Raw genomic sequence first — 15321 nt, 5'->3', positions numbered from 1 at the left:
TTATCATTAAAATTACAACATTTTTAATGTTTCGGATTTCAATTTCCATAAATTATACAGATTATTTTATCATTATTGCTTATCCTTCTCCTCTCTCCCCTACTCTTCAGTAATTACCTTCATATCCATCCTCATTTTAAAATAGTGTGTATGTGTTGTTTTGTGTATTCACTTAATGGTGCTCACCTAATTGTGGTTGCAGGGGTCGAGTCATAGCTCCTGGCTCCGCCTCTTCACTGGTCGCCACTGGGTACACTCTCTCCCTGCTCCATGATCCTTATCATACTTCTAAAAGATTTGTATGGTACCTGCCTCCACTACCTCATTTTCCAGACTATTCCGCTTCCTGACAACTCTATGGCTGAAAAAAATAATTCCTAACATCCCTGTGACTCACCTGAATTCTCAACTTCCAATTGTGACCCCTTGTTGCTGTGTCCCATCTCTGGAACATCCTGTTTCCTTCCACCTTATCGTATTTTATATGTCGTTATCATGTCCTCCCTGTCCTCAGTGTCGTCGTCAGGTCGAGTTCCCTTAAACTTTCCGTGTAGGACATGCCCTTTAGCTCCGATACCAATCTCGTTGCAAACTCTTGCGCTTTCTCTAGTTTCCTGATGTGCTTGATCAGGTGTGGGTTCGAAACTAGTGCTGCATACTCTAATAGAGGCCTGACATACACGGTGTACAGAGTCCTAACTGAGATGCCGGGATGTTATTCTTAAGTCAGCTAGTCGCCCATATGCTGCAGCAGTTATTCGGTTGTTGTGCGTCTCAGGAACTGTGCACTGTATTATGCTTACCCCAAGATCCTCTTCCTTGAGCGAGGTTTGTCCCTCCCTCCTTTAAATTGTACTCTGCTGTCATCTTTGTCCTTTCCCGATCTTTATGTCTTGGCAGCTGGTGGGGCTAAACTTTAGTAGTTAGTTACTGGACCATACTTGTGGCCTGTCTAGATCCCTTTGTAGTCCGATTGAATTCTCATCATTAGCTTCACATCGTCTACAAACAGGGACACTTCTGAATCTGTTTCTTCCGTATGTCATTGACATACACAAGAAACAGCACCGGTCCTAGGACTGACCCTTGTGAAACCCCGCTCGTCACCTGCTCTCAGTCTGACACCATGTCGCAAAAAATGACTCGCTCTTGCCTTCCTGTCAGCTATTCTCTGATCCATTGCAGTGCTTTACCTGATATACCTGCCTGATCCTCCAACATTTGCACTAATCTCTTGTGTGGAACTATGTCAAAAGCCTTCTTACAGTCATAGAAAACTCAACGTACCCACCGCTGGCTCTCTCTCTCTCTCTCTCTCTCACTCACTATCTCTCTCTCTCTCTCTCGTCTTACTGCTGTCACCTTAACATAGAACTCCAGTAGCTTTGTTGCACAGGATTTCCTTTCCATGAAACCGTGCTGGATCTTATGAATAATCTTCTCCATAACTTTGCAGAGTATACATGTCAGTGACACTGACCTGAAGTTTAATACTGCATATCTGTCTCCATTCTTAAAAAAATGGGACTACATTTGCTCTCTTTCACACCTCAGGTAGTCGTCTTGTTTCGATAGATGTGTTGAAGATTGTTGTTAGGTATCTAGTTAACTTAGCAGTTTCTTGAACTCCTCCTTGGTTGTATGTATTGTGTCCAACACTTGTACCCCATCATTCCGGCTTTCTGGTGACCATTCTCTCTCCCCGGTAAATAATTCTTTAAATCTCTTCTCTAGCTCTTCCCATACTTCTCGGCTGTTTCTCCCTCCCTCCCTCCCTTCCTTCTTTAGCTTTATTACCTGGTCCTTGACTGTGGTGTTCCTCGTGATGTGACTGTAGAACAGCTTTGGGTCAGACATGGCTTTCGTTTCTATGTAATTCTCGTATCGTCGATGCCCTCCCTCCTTATCTGTGCATATTCACTGCTGGCTCTTCGACTACTCTCATTATTCTATTCGGTGCATTGCCTTCTATACTTCTTCCATTCTCTAGCGCACTTAGTTTTGGCCTTTCTATACCTTTGGGTGAACTAAGAGTTCGTTCTGACCTTTTCATTATTTCTGCTGCGCTTGGGTACGACCCTCTCCACTGCTTCCTTGCATATTGTTGCTTCATATTCCATCATTTAATTTACTGATTTTCTTGCCAATTCTCTTTCCCACTGAACCTCGTGCAGGAAGTTCCTCTTGCCTGTATAATCACGTCTTTTGTAGTTTGGCTTCATTCGTCCTGCCCTTCCTGCTTCCCTCTCCACTTGCAAATCTACTATATATTCGAGGCTCGGGACCACGTGATCACTAGCTCCATGGGCCTCGATGGTCGGTACACTTCAGCCAGTGTATCGACCACGCCTCTTTCATCACATTCTTGTCTTGGCCTCCTGCTGTTCTGTGGTGGGTTATTCATCACTGTAATCACCACCTTGGGACCTCCAGTCTGAATTGTTTCTGTTACGTAGTCTCTTGCTTCCCCTTTGTCACCCGTTGCCATCTCCTCAAAATTACATTGATTTTTGAAGTGTAGTTTTTCCTCAGGATCTGACATCCATTTGGAAAGATGGCATCTGTTATCACTCCTGTGAGCTTGGTTTCCATGAGCACTATGATGTCTGGTGATGCCACTGTGATTCTTTTGTGCCACTGCCACTTATTCGTTATTCCATCAGCATTGGTGTACCAAACCATAAATTTCCTCTCCAGCACTGTATTCTGTGCGTGTGTGCGTGTTTGTGTGTGTGTACAACCACCTAGTTATACTCATCTAACTACGGTTACAGGGGTCGAATCATAGCTCCTGGTCAAGCCTCTTAGCTGGTCGCCACTAAGTCCACACCGTCCCTGCTTCATTAGCTTAATCATGCCTCTTCTTGAAGCTCTGTATGGTACCTGCCGCCACTACCTCACTTTCCAAACTATTCCACTTCCTGACAACTCTGTGGCTGCAAAAATACTTCCTAAGATCCCTGTATCTCATCTGAGTCTTTAACTTCCAACTGTGACCGCTTGTTGCTGTGTCCCATTTGTGGAACGTTCTGTCTGTCTACCTTGTCAATTCCTCTAAGAATTTTATATGTCGTTATTCTGTCCTCTTGTGTCCTCAGGTCGAGTTCTCTTAACTTCTTCTCGTAGGGCACCCCTTATCTCCGGGACTAGTCAGGAAACTTTCTCTTGTTTCCTGACGTGCTTGGTCAGATGAGCGTTCCAAACTACCAGGCTTGCAGCCTATCCAGATCCCTTTGTAGTCCAGCCTGGTCTCTCCTCCGATTGAATTCTCCTCACTAACTTCACATCGTCTGCAAAGAGGGACACTTCTGAGTCTATTGCTTCCGTCATGTCATTCACATATACCAGGAACAACACCGGTCCTAAGACTGACCTCTGTGTAACCCCACTCGTTACAGGCGCCCACTCTGGCACTTCATCACTTACCATGACTCGCTACTGTCTTCCTGTCAGGTATTATCCCATCCACTGTAGCGCCTTCCCTGTTATACCTGCCTGGTCCTCCAGCTTTTGCACTAGTCTCTTGTGTGGAACTGTGTCAAAAGCCTTCTTACAATCCAAGAAAACACAATCTACGTGCCTCTCTGTCTCTTTCGTTTCTGCTGTCACCTTGTCATTGAACTCTAGTAGATTTATGACAGAATTTTCTGTCTCTGAATCCGTGATGGTTGCCATTTATAAGCTCATTTCGTTCTAGGGGCCCCACCACTCTTCTGATAATCTTCTCCATGACTTTGCATGAAGTACCTGACAGTGACACTGGTCTGTAGTTTAATGCTGCGTGTGTGTCCCCACTTTTAAAATTTGCTGTCTTCCATACCTCATGTAGTCGCCCTGTTTCGATAGATGTGTTTAAGATTGTTGTTACTGGTACACAGAGCACCTCTGCTCCCTCGGTTGTATGTATCGTGTCCAGCACTTGTTGGTGTATCGCACCTCTCCGTCTCTCTGGAGTCCTTTCTGTCTCCACTGTGAATACTTCTGAGTGTGATTGTGTGTGTACTCACCTATTTACTCACCTGTTTGTGATTGCAGGGGTCGATACATAGTTCCTGGCCCCGCTACTTCATTGATCACTACTACATCCTCTCTCTCCCTGCTCTATGAGCTTTATCATACCTCGACTTAAAACTGTGTAAGGTTCCTGCCTCTACTACGTCACATGCCAGACTATTCCACTTCCTGACGACTCTGTGACTAAGGAAATACTTCCTAACATCTCTTTGACTCATCTGATTCTTCAACTTCCAATTGTGACCCTTTATTTCTGTGTCCCATCTCTGGAACATCCTTTCTCTGTCCACCTTGTCAATTCCTCGCAGTATTTTATGTCGTTATCATGTCTCCCCTAACCCTCCTGTCCTCCAGTGTCGTCAGGCCGATTTCTCTTAACCTTTCTTCGTAGGACATTCACCTTAGCTCTGGATCTAGCCTTGTTGCAAACCTTAGCACTTTCTCTAATTTCTTGACGTGCTTGACCAGGTGTGGGCTCCAAACTGATGCTGCATACTCCAGTATGGGCCTGACGTACAGAGTGTACAGAGTCTTGAACGATTCGTTACTAAGATATCAGAACGCTATTCTCAGGTTTGCCATACGCCCATATGCTGCAGCAGTTATCTGGTTGATGTGCGCCTCAGGAGATGTGCTCGGTATTATACTCATCCCAGGATCCTTTTCCTTATGTGAGGTTTGTAGTCTTTGGCTACCTAGCCTATACTCTGTCTGTGGTCTTATTTGCCTTTCCGCGATCTTCATGACTTTGTATTTGGTGGGGTTAAACTCGAGTCGAGTGGAAGCTGGACCAAGCTTCCAGCTTCCTTCCGTCTCTTTACTATGGATTCCCCGAAGAATATTGAAAGTTTTTTGATAATTTCTGGAAGCACGTCCTAAACAGAATTATGATCATAAACAACGCTCTTTATCTGTGGCGTGATAATTTCTGGAGGAGGATCATTGATTACTGTTCGTAAAGTCCTAATTGTCTAGGTTATGGTGACTCGCCAACATGTGGAATGTTCAGAAGATGAACATGGGAAGTATCCCACTCATTTCGACGTTTACTATTAGTTAAATTCCAGCGATCATAGAGAAGTGTCTTTTTTTCCCCATACGTTAAATACGTCTCACCCGTAGAAATTCTGTAAAATGAATATTTCCGTAGTTTCTCTAAAAGAACGACTATGCTGCCCAGCATTAGAATTTGTTGCATCAGAGGAGACATAGTTAACATGAGAGTCAGCAGCTAACGCACCTGGTCGAACTAACAACGACTAGATAAGGATAATTTTCATAACACCCCTTGAAAAAGTTCACTACATCATGGGTCTCCATATCTGTCGTTAATGGAGTCCTATTACGTTCACTTACCGCCTCCCTAATGAACATTCTACAACAAATGGTTCTAAGGCTCCGTACGTACAGTAAACAAAGTTACCTCGATTTTTCAGTAGCAAACTGCTGCTTCATGACGCTAAACAACCCATTATAAATATCCCGCCGCTCATCAGTACCATAGGTCAGATGTAGATACTTCTAAATTCATCCCACTGAGCAATGTTAGATCATTTTTTTTAAACAACAACAGATTTAACAGAGCTCGGAACCAAACATGTTTTTCATTACCTTCACACAATAACACAGATTCCCCATAATAAAGCAGTCCCTACCATACTACGGTACTCCACTCGAACAAAAGAAGAACCACCGTCGTCATAAGGCTGCCTCTTCCATAGGACTGTCAACTATACCCCAGATGGTGACTAGCCACCATCTTGCTAAGACCCGTGTCAGGGCATCGTTCCTGGCAAATATATGATCAGCATTATAGATTTGAAGGTAATCAGGAGAAGCCCTCACAGATAATAATGTTTCAACTAATATCAAAATTGCTTCATTAAGAATGGCAAACTAAGACATACTCAGTCCAGCTTTGTAGTTAAACCATAGATGCATTTCTCTTATTATTTTAGATAGATCAGTATCATAAAGTTCACAAACCCAATTAGAATGAAGCCATTTAGAAGTTGCATTATCAAATGATCAGATTTGAAGAGCTGGAGCAAATCAGATGAGACACGCAATAATTATCTCATGAAAAACAATATTATTTTTCCTAATTTCTTCTATAAAAAAGGTTAACTGGGATCTATGCAGGCCAAAGTAAATACAAATATTTCTATAAAAAAGTTGCCAGCTTGAAGGTTTAAGTAAGAAGGTAAGAAAGCTTGTAATTACGTAAGTTTTATGTATGACTTGGGTATATACAATTTTATTTTTTACAATTGTGTTGAGTGAACACTTGTTAAGGGAACATGCAAGTACATTATCTAGATTTAACTTAGTTTACCCTATTAAAGTCAGTTACTGAGATTTATTCCTGATCGAAAGAGATATTCTCCATATATTTCACAGAAACCCATCCGAATAATAAAATGAAGAGAATAAAACGCAACCTAAAATCATAACGAGGCTTCCAGTACTAAAAGTCAAAACTTTTCATTCATTTCTCCTAATTCATCAGCCATTAAAGATGGATGTCGATAAAACTTGTTATATTTTAATCAAGGTGAAGAACTTGATCAGTCATATGGCGACTGTGGAAAGAGAAGTATTCCGATTCGTTTCTCAGCAACATCAAGGAACCCTCTTCTTGGAACAAAATCAAGTTAAATTATGGAAATATTACTATACAGTCTGAAAAGCAAAAGCTACGAAATGGCTTGCATAGCCTATTAACAATATTAACATTATTAACAATATCAACATTCTTCAAGGTAGAACATGCGTGTGGAAAATTACATTGACCTGGATGTAACTCATAAGGTACATACCAGTAAATGGTAACAAAGATAATTATTATTTATCAAAGTTACATAGAAAAGTAGGAATTTTGGGACACCTAGGTCGCAAAAAATGGCCCCCTTCGATACCTACAACTGTCATATCTACAAGTTGCTCTAGACCTATATTAATTGCAAATGAAATATACATCACCAGGAATTCTGGTAAACATTATTATAAATTTGTGGACTGTATATTAAAATTAATAAATGATTACATATATACATTTATATAACAGAAGGAGAATTTATAATCATAACACTCACCAATTTGTCTGGAGATTACTGTGTATCATACTCAAACCCCCCCCCTGTCTACATTTATGAAAAAATTACTGGCCAGAACTCTAAACATAAACATAGACATCTTATCTGAGGTTCCTGGAGCCGTCCTGTCCATCTGCTTAATGCTCATGTTATGCAGGACTGCACATCCAACAATTTCGTCTCCTATATGAGAGGTTTTAAGCCCAATATAACCCCTAGAGCAACGAAAATTGTGCACATTGCACTAGCGTGCTTGTATCACATTCAAAAACAATGGTGTCTCTGGTTCCAACAATGCTTCTCCCCGTCGCTGGTTCCATTTTTCATTTACAAATTAATTTTTATTAAATACAATGTATTACACTAATTTTCATAAAAAAATACGCTGGATTTTTTCGGAAAATACGTTATTTTCAAGCCTATAAGAAGAGGATTTTGAAAGATATCTTATAGAAACCATTTTCGGAAATGGTGTGTATAATGTTGAGGAGAGAAAACTTATACTTGTCAGCCTTGGTTTGTGAGGTTAGTGATGGACAATTGGATGAGGCCTCGAGTTAAGAGCAAACAAAAACGAAAAATATCAGGTACAAAAAAAGAAGAAAAAATCAGGTATAAATTTCGGGCCTCCCTTTGGGAACACCACACCAATAATAATAATAATAATAATAATAATAATAATAATAATAATAATAATAATAATAATAATAATAATAATAATTGCTATTGTTATTATTATTATAAAAGTATTTATGTAATAACAACAACAAATCATCATCATCATCATCATAATAATAATAATAATAATAATTAATATAAGAACATAAGAACATAAGAACATAAGAACGAAGGAACACTGCAGAAGGCCTACTGGCCCATGCGAGGCAGGTCCAAGTCCCTACCGGCTTAAGCCAATGCACCCAACCTAGTCAGGTCAGGTCACATTGACTCAAGGGAGGAACACGGCAACCGACCCGTTAGCACAAGCTATCAGGTCTAACTCACACCCACCCACATCTACTCATGTATTTATCCAACCTATTTTTAAAGCTACACAACGTTCTGGCCTCTATAACGGTACTTGGGAGTTTGTTCCACTCATCCACAACTCTATTACCAAACCAGTACTTTCCTATATCCCTCCTGAATCTGAATTTTTCCAACTTAAAACCATTGCTGCGAGTCCTGTCTAGGCTAGATATTATCAGCACACTATTTACATCCCCTTTATTTATTCCTGTCTTCCACTTATAAACCTCAATCATATACCCCCTAATTCTACGTCTTTCTAGAGAGTGCAGTTTCAGGGCCCTTAGTCTATCCTCATAGGGAAGGTTTCTGATACATGGGATCATCTTTGTCATCCTCCTTTGTACATTTTCCAGAGAATTTATATCCATTCTGTAATACGGTGACCAAAACTGTGCAGCATAATCTAAATGAGGCCTAACCAAGGATGTATAGAGTTGAAGAACAACCTGAGGACTCCTATTATTTATGCTTCTTGATATGAAGCCAAGGATTCTATTAGCTTTATTGTGAACACTTATGCACTGTTGTCTTGGTTTCAGATTACTGCTAACCAGAACTCCTAAATCTTTTTCGCAATCCGTAATATTAAGATCTACATTATTTAGTTTATATGTGGCATGGTTATTGTCCTGTCCAACATTTAGAACTTTGCATTTGTCTATATTAAACTGCATCTGCCACTTCTCCGACCACTGCATCAGTCTATTCAAATCTTCCTGGAGTGCTCGAATGTCCTCGTCAGAATGAATTCGACGGCCTATTTTGGTGTCATCGGCAAACTTGCCGATGTCGCTCTTTATGCCCTCATCTATGTCGTTTATGTAGATTGTGAACAGCAGGGGGCCCAACACTGACCCCTGTGGAACACCGCTCGTGACGCTTCCCCACTCTGATTTCTCCCCATTTATGCAAACTCTCTGCTGCCTATTTGTCAACCATGCCTCTATCCAGGAAAAAATTTCTCCTCCTATTCCATGTGCTTTAATTTTCCTCAATAGTCTCTGATGTGGGACCCTGTCAAAAGCCTTACTGAAGTCCATATACACAATATCATATTCGTTACCATGATCTACCTCCTCAAATACCTTAGTGAAAAAAGTTAATAAATTCGTAAGGCAGGAACGTCCCTTTGTAAAACCATGCTGAGATTCGTTGATTAATTTATGCTTTTCAAGGTGGCTACGAACTGCCTCGGCAATTATTGATTCCATAAATTTTCCCACTATGGAGGTTAGGCTTATTGGTCTATAGTTCGAAGCTAAGGACCTGTCACCTGTTTTGAAAATAGGTATCACATTTGCCATTTTCCACTTATCTGGCACCATGCCAGTTTGTAGTGATATGTTGAAAAGATTAGCCAAAGGTGTGCTAAGCTCCTCTTTACATTCCTTTAGAACCCTTGCATACAGTTCATCAGGGCCTGGGGATTTGTTAGGTTTTAATTTATCTATTTGCCTAAGGACCATGTCACTTGTGACCCTAATAGTGCACAGTTTATTATCGTTTATTATTATTACTAATAATTGCTTTATGTATTTCTCTTACTGCAAAATTCGAGAACTGAATCCCCAAATTACAATACCTCAGTGACGCCCAGAAATGTTTTATGAAATGAGATTGAAGAGCTAAACTTGAAGGGTACATATAACGGCGGGTATAAAGAAGGTATCGAAGGATCAAGAGCCCGTCATCAGCCTGGCATCAAGGCACCCTTATTAAGGATGCATTCTCTTTTTAGATATAGATGGCAAAGTGACATCAACCCCTAAATCTATACCTAAGTAGCAAAATGGCATCTATATCTTGGCTTTCATATGAGATTTTCTTCACTTATATAGAATCCAATTTCAGGAATGCCTAAAAAAAAATTTCCAAAATTTCCACCATACTAGCCTCTTATTACACGAATCTTTCAATAGTAACAGATGACTAGGATAATTAAATTATAAAACAAGGTCTTGGATGATGGTGATGTACAAACAAAATAATGTGAACAGATCTAGCATAAGTTCAAATGAAAACTTAATATATTTGTATTAAAAACACATAAGAATATAAGAAAGAAGGAACACTGCAGGAGGCCTACTGACCCATGTGAAGCAGGGTCAGTTACGTTTCATATTTTCTTTCTAGTTCAATTCTATTAACACTATAAACTATATGGAAGAATATTTTATCTTTTTTTTGGAGATCTTTTAAAGTAAGTACAATATGTATATTTTTATATAATTGACACCTACATTGTTCCACCTCAATATAAAATACTTTCGGATGTGATACGTCTATACTTAGAGTTTGAAGCCGATGAGAAGAAGCATTCTCTAGTTTAAAAAGAGAAAGCAATTTGATTTAATTCAATTAGCATGTTATAATTTAGTCAGTAAGATGAATGCCGAGCTTTATGTTAATAAAGCTTTATTTTAATAAAGCTTTATTTTAATAAAGCTTTATTTAAATAAAGCTTTATTTTAATAAAACTTTATTTTAATAAAGCTTTATTTTAATAAAGCTTTATTTTAATAAAGCTTTATTTTAATAAAACTTTATTTTAATAAAGCTTTATTTTAATACAGCTTTATTTTAATAAAGCTTTATTTTAATAAAGCTTGTCATCAACACTGAAAGTTTGAAGCCTATCAGAAAAGGCATTTCCAGTAAGTGATCTGGTTCCATACTACAAATAATAATAATAATAATAATAATAATAATAATAATAATAATAATAATAATCCTGTAATAATAATAATAATAATAATAATAATAATAATAATAATAATAATAATAATAATAATAGCAATAATAATAATGAAAATAATAACAATGACAGTGGCACCGCAGCGGGTGGTGCTGACGCAGGAGGCAGCAGTACGAGCGGGTGTTACGGAACGCCTGCAGTGTAAGGCTGTGGGAGCCTTCCCGGAAGCTAACATCACCTGGACGCTCAACGGGAAGAAACTCGACTACACTGCTAAAGAGGTACGACTACTCACCAGAAATAATGTTTATATTTTTTCCAGGGAAGTACTAGAGCAGAAAAAAATCAGAGAATAGGAGAGTAATGACCTTGGGACGGAGGAATAGAAGTGTAGCTTTAATTCCAGGAATCAGGAGCTCTTCACTAGGATGTATCAACCCATCATGACACCTGTACAAAAAAATGTTTTGTTGGCCGTATACTGGACAGACATCATTGTAGATTCTGCCCCATTGATCTAGCAGATTAGGTTAGGTTAGGTGAGATTGGTCAGGAAACAGGACAAGTGTTTCCCAAAGCTGGCCATAATCATATGATGACCCGCAGCTGAAGCTTTTGGTCATCTGACGGAGGCCTTCCGCTGGCTTACCGATCCACCCCTTTAAAAATTATGATTATGATTATAACCATCTCTTTGACCTAGCAGTGAATAGATTCCTTTGCATTATTTCTCTCTTGAGAGCGGCATCAGGAACCGAACAAGACATATGTGCCTCTCATTCTACACATACTGTCTTATTTATCTAAGCTGTAAGTGGTAAAGGGATGAGGGTCGCCTCTCCTACGTCTCCCTGGGATTATACCCCCTATCACTGCTTCAGAAATAAGGTAATAAACAGTTATTTTCTCAAGGAATAAGGAAGAGTTTCAACCCCAGGCCAATTGTATGTTCTTGACTGGATGGAGAATACTGATAGTTCGTAGCTATGAGGTTCCTAGGAAAAACTGGCCATCAGAGTACAAAGTACGTTGCAGCTTTGCAGGTTCGAATCCTGCTGTGGACTGAGATATAATGTTGGTAAATAATTTCACCTGTTTGCGAATTGTTAAGCATTTTAAATCTCTTGCTTTCTTCATTGCATATAGAAGGATTTGATGAAATAACTTTGCACAAGCATGGTGATCGGGGTATTGGGAAACATCGTCTAGCTTCGACATGGCGCCCATACTTATTTGGAGTTTGGCGTTGTGGATAACGTACTCTGTACACTGATGCCGAATTTACATGTTCGAATCCTGCTGTGGACTGAGAGATAATGTGAGTAAATACTATATATATATATATATATATATATATATATATATATATATATATATATATATATATATATATATATATATATATATATATATATATATATATATATATATATATATATATATATATATATATATATCGTGCCAAGTAGGTAAAACTTGCGATTTTGGCTTAAACAGCAATACTCTTCTTGCCGAAAAGTGCAAGCAAAAATTTGTGTATGCAATAATTTCGTGAAAAATGATTCTGAATCTAACGAAAAAATATATTTCACTGTGTTTGTTTATTATTAAATTATTGTAAACTTGTCTATAATATATTTAGTTGGATTAAGCTAAATTAAATTGCGCTTGTTATAATATGGTTAAGTAAGTTTTCTAATTTTTTTGGTACAAAATTGTTAATATTTACATTGACATAAATGAAAAAATGTATCTTTAAACGCATAAGAGAAAATATTAGAAAAAAAATTAATTTTAAATGAGATCTTGCAAACTGATATATATATATATATATATATATATATATATATATATATATATATATATATATATATATATATATATATATATATATATATATATACATACATATATATATACTGCGAACAAACGTTATTTGTGTCGAGGACGATCCGTAATACTGACTGGCTCAGTTTTGAAAAAAAAAGATAAAAGTTATCCACGGTAATAACGTTATGTTAAGCCTGAGGCCTTACATGTAAAAACGCACTTGTTGATTGCTCATTCTGCGGTAATTTACCACTGACGCAGCTTACTGACAGGTGCCAGTGAAATTTTCAAATAAATCTTCACTCTTATTAAAACGAGGTGAAGTGCTCTAAATTTACGTAAAACAGTCAATACATAGGCGATTATTTTAGATCTGTTAAACCGTAATCCTGAGCTAAATGGTTCTTACATCCGGAATTGTCAAAAAAATGTTCTTCGCAGAGTTAATCAAATGGTTTCCAATGGACTAAAGGAGAATGTCCCTGAACACTTGAGAGGTACGGTGGGCGCGATGACCCCAGGTTCATCGAAGAAACCACACTGGGGGAGAGCCTTGCAGACTGTTCAGGTAGACCAACTCCTCCCAAAGAGCACAAACATTCCCAGACTGATCATGGAAAAAATCGTCAAAACAGTGCTCAATAACGCTTCAGGAAAGGACAAAATTCATCTCCAAACAGTGAAGGCACCACACTGAGGAGACTTCCTTTTAGCTGTTCCCAGTTCCTCCCTGGGCACTTGTCTCGTATTGGTGTTGCTCTTTGCCTAGCCTCCCCATACTCATCGAGCGTAGGTGTATTTGCGGCAGGGTGTCAGTTGATCAATATGGACTTCATGGTCTCGTGTGTCACACATCAGAATGAAAGCATACTAGACATGAGGAGGTCAACAACATCATCAACAGAAGTCTTGCCATGGGCCGTTGCCCAGCTGAACAGGAACCTCAAGTACTGAGGTCTGACGAAAGTCAAAAGCGTAGTGATGGAGCCACTATGCTACCCTGGAAGGATGACAAGCAGATTGCCTGGGATTAAACGTGTGCCTCTACATTGGCTGACACTACTTGCCATACTCTGAAGCTAAAGGGGATGGAACCGCCTGTTTCAGGGAGACTCAAAAGACGAACAAATACTAAGGGCTACCACCTTCCTATAACACTATCCTAGTAGGGTCAGAGACCTTTGGAGCATAGGACAAGGGTGTTCTAAAATTTCCTAAAGTGTCTGGTGAAAAAACTCATCACAGAAGCCAAGGACGACAGAGCGGCTGGCTTTCTCTTTCAGAGACTCAGTGTTGCGATCCAGAGGAAAGATGCCTGCAGTATTCAGGGTACGCAGCCCACCGCAGGGGAGCTGAATGAAGTATTTGAGATGTAGGCTCTGAGATGTTATTTATGTTTCCAATATATCTTTGTAATGTATTTTGTCTATAAATAAAGTTCATGCACACACACACATAAACACACACACACACACACACACACACACACACACACACACACACACACACACACACACACACACACACACACACACACACACACACCTGGAAAGGAACAAGATTATAAATGAAAACCAGCATGGGTTCATGGAAGGCAAATCTTGTATCACAAACCTCCTGGAGTTTTATGACAAGGTAACAGAAGTAAGACACGAGAGAGAGGGGTGGGTAGATTGCGTTTTCCTAGACTGCAGGAAGGCCTTTGACACAGTTCCCCACAAGAGATTAGTGCAGAAGCTGGAGGATCAGGCACACGTAAAAGGAAGGGCACTGCAATGGATAAGGGAATACCTGACAGGGAGGCAGCAACGAGTCATGGTACGTGAAGAGGTATCACAGTGGGCGCCTGTTACGAGCGGGGTCCCACAGGGGTCAGTTCTAGGACCAGTGCTATTTTTGATATATGTGAACGACATGATGGAAGGAATAGACTCTGAAGTGTCCCTGTTCGCAGATGACGTGAAGTTGATGAGAAGAATTAAATCGGACGAGGATGAGGCAGGACTGCAAAGAGACCTGGAGAGGCTGGACATGTGGTCCAGTAACTGGCTCCTCGAATTCAATCCAGCCAAATGCAAAGTCATGAAGATTGGGGAGGGGCAAAGAAGACCGCAGACAGAATATAGGCTAGGTGGACAAAGACTACAGACCTCACTCAGGGAGAAAGACCTTGGGGTGACCATAACACCGAGCACATCACCGGAGGCACACATCAACCAAATAACCGCTGCAGCATACGGGCGCCTGGCAAACCTGAGAATAGCGTTCCGATACCTTAATAAGGAATCGTTCAAGACACTGTACACTGTGTATGTTAGACCCATACTGGAGTATGCAGCACCAGTCTGGAACCCACACCTGGTCAAGCACGTCAAGAAGTTAGAGAAAGTACAAAGGTTTGCAACAAGGCTAGTCCCAGAGCTCAAGGGAATGTCGTACGAGGAAAGGTTAAGCGAAATCGGACTGACGACACTGGAGGACAGAAGGGTCAGGGGAGACATGATAACGACATACAAGATACTGCGGGGAATAGACAAGGTGGACAGAGATAGGATGTTCCAGAGAGGGGACACAGGGACAAGGGGTCACAACTGGAAGCTGAAGACTCAGACGAGTCACAGGGACGTTAGGAAGTATTTCTTCAGTCATAGAGTT

At 39.8% G+C, this 15321-nt stretch overlaps 1 protein-coding gene across 1 annotated transcript in view; it reads left to right on the top strand.

The window, feature by feature from the left end:
- LOC128698835 (nephrin-like) overlaps window positions 1-15321 on the top strand; it is an 829595-nt gene that overhangs the window by 568101 nt on the left and 246173 nt on the right. The window contains exon 6 of the mRNA XM_070097658.1: window positions 10969-11117. Within this exon, the coding sequence (XP_069953759.1) occupies window positions 10969-11117 (149 nt within the window). The remainder of the gene's footprint in view (window positions 1-10968; window positions 11118-15321) is intronic.

This window comes from Cherax quadricarinatus, chromosome 59 (assembly GCF_038502225.1).
Source record: "Cherax quadricarinatus isolate ZL_2023a chromosome 59, ASM3850222v1, whole genome shotgun sequence".
NCBI lineage: Eukaryota > Metazoa > Arthropoda > Malacostraca > Decapoda > Parastacidae > Cherax > Cherax quadricarinatus.
This window is presented reverse-complemented; position numbering and strand designations above follow the sequence as displayed.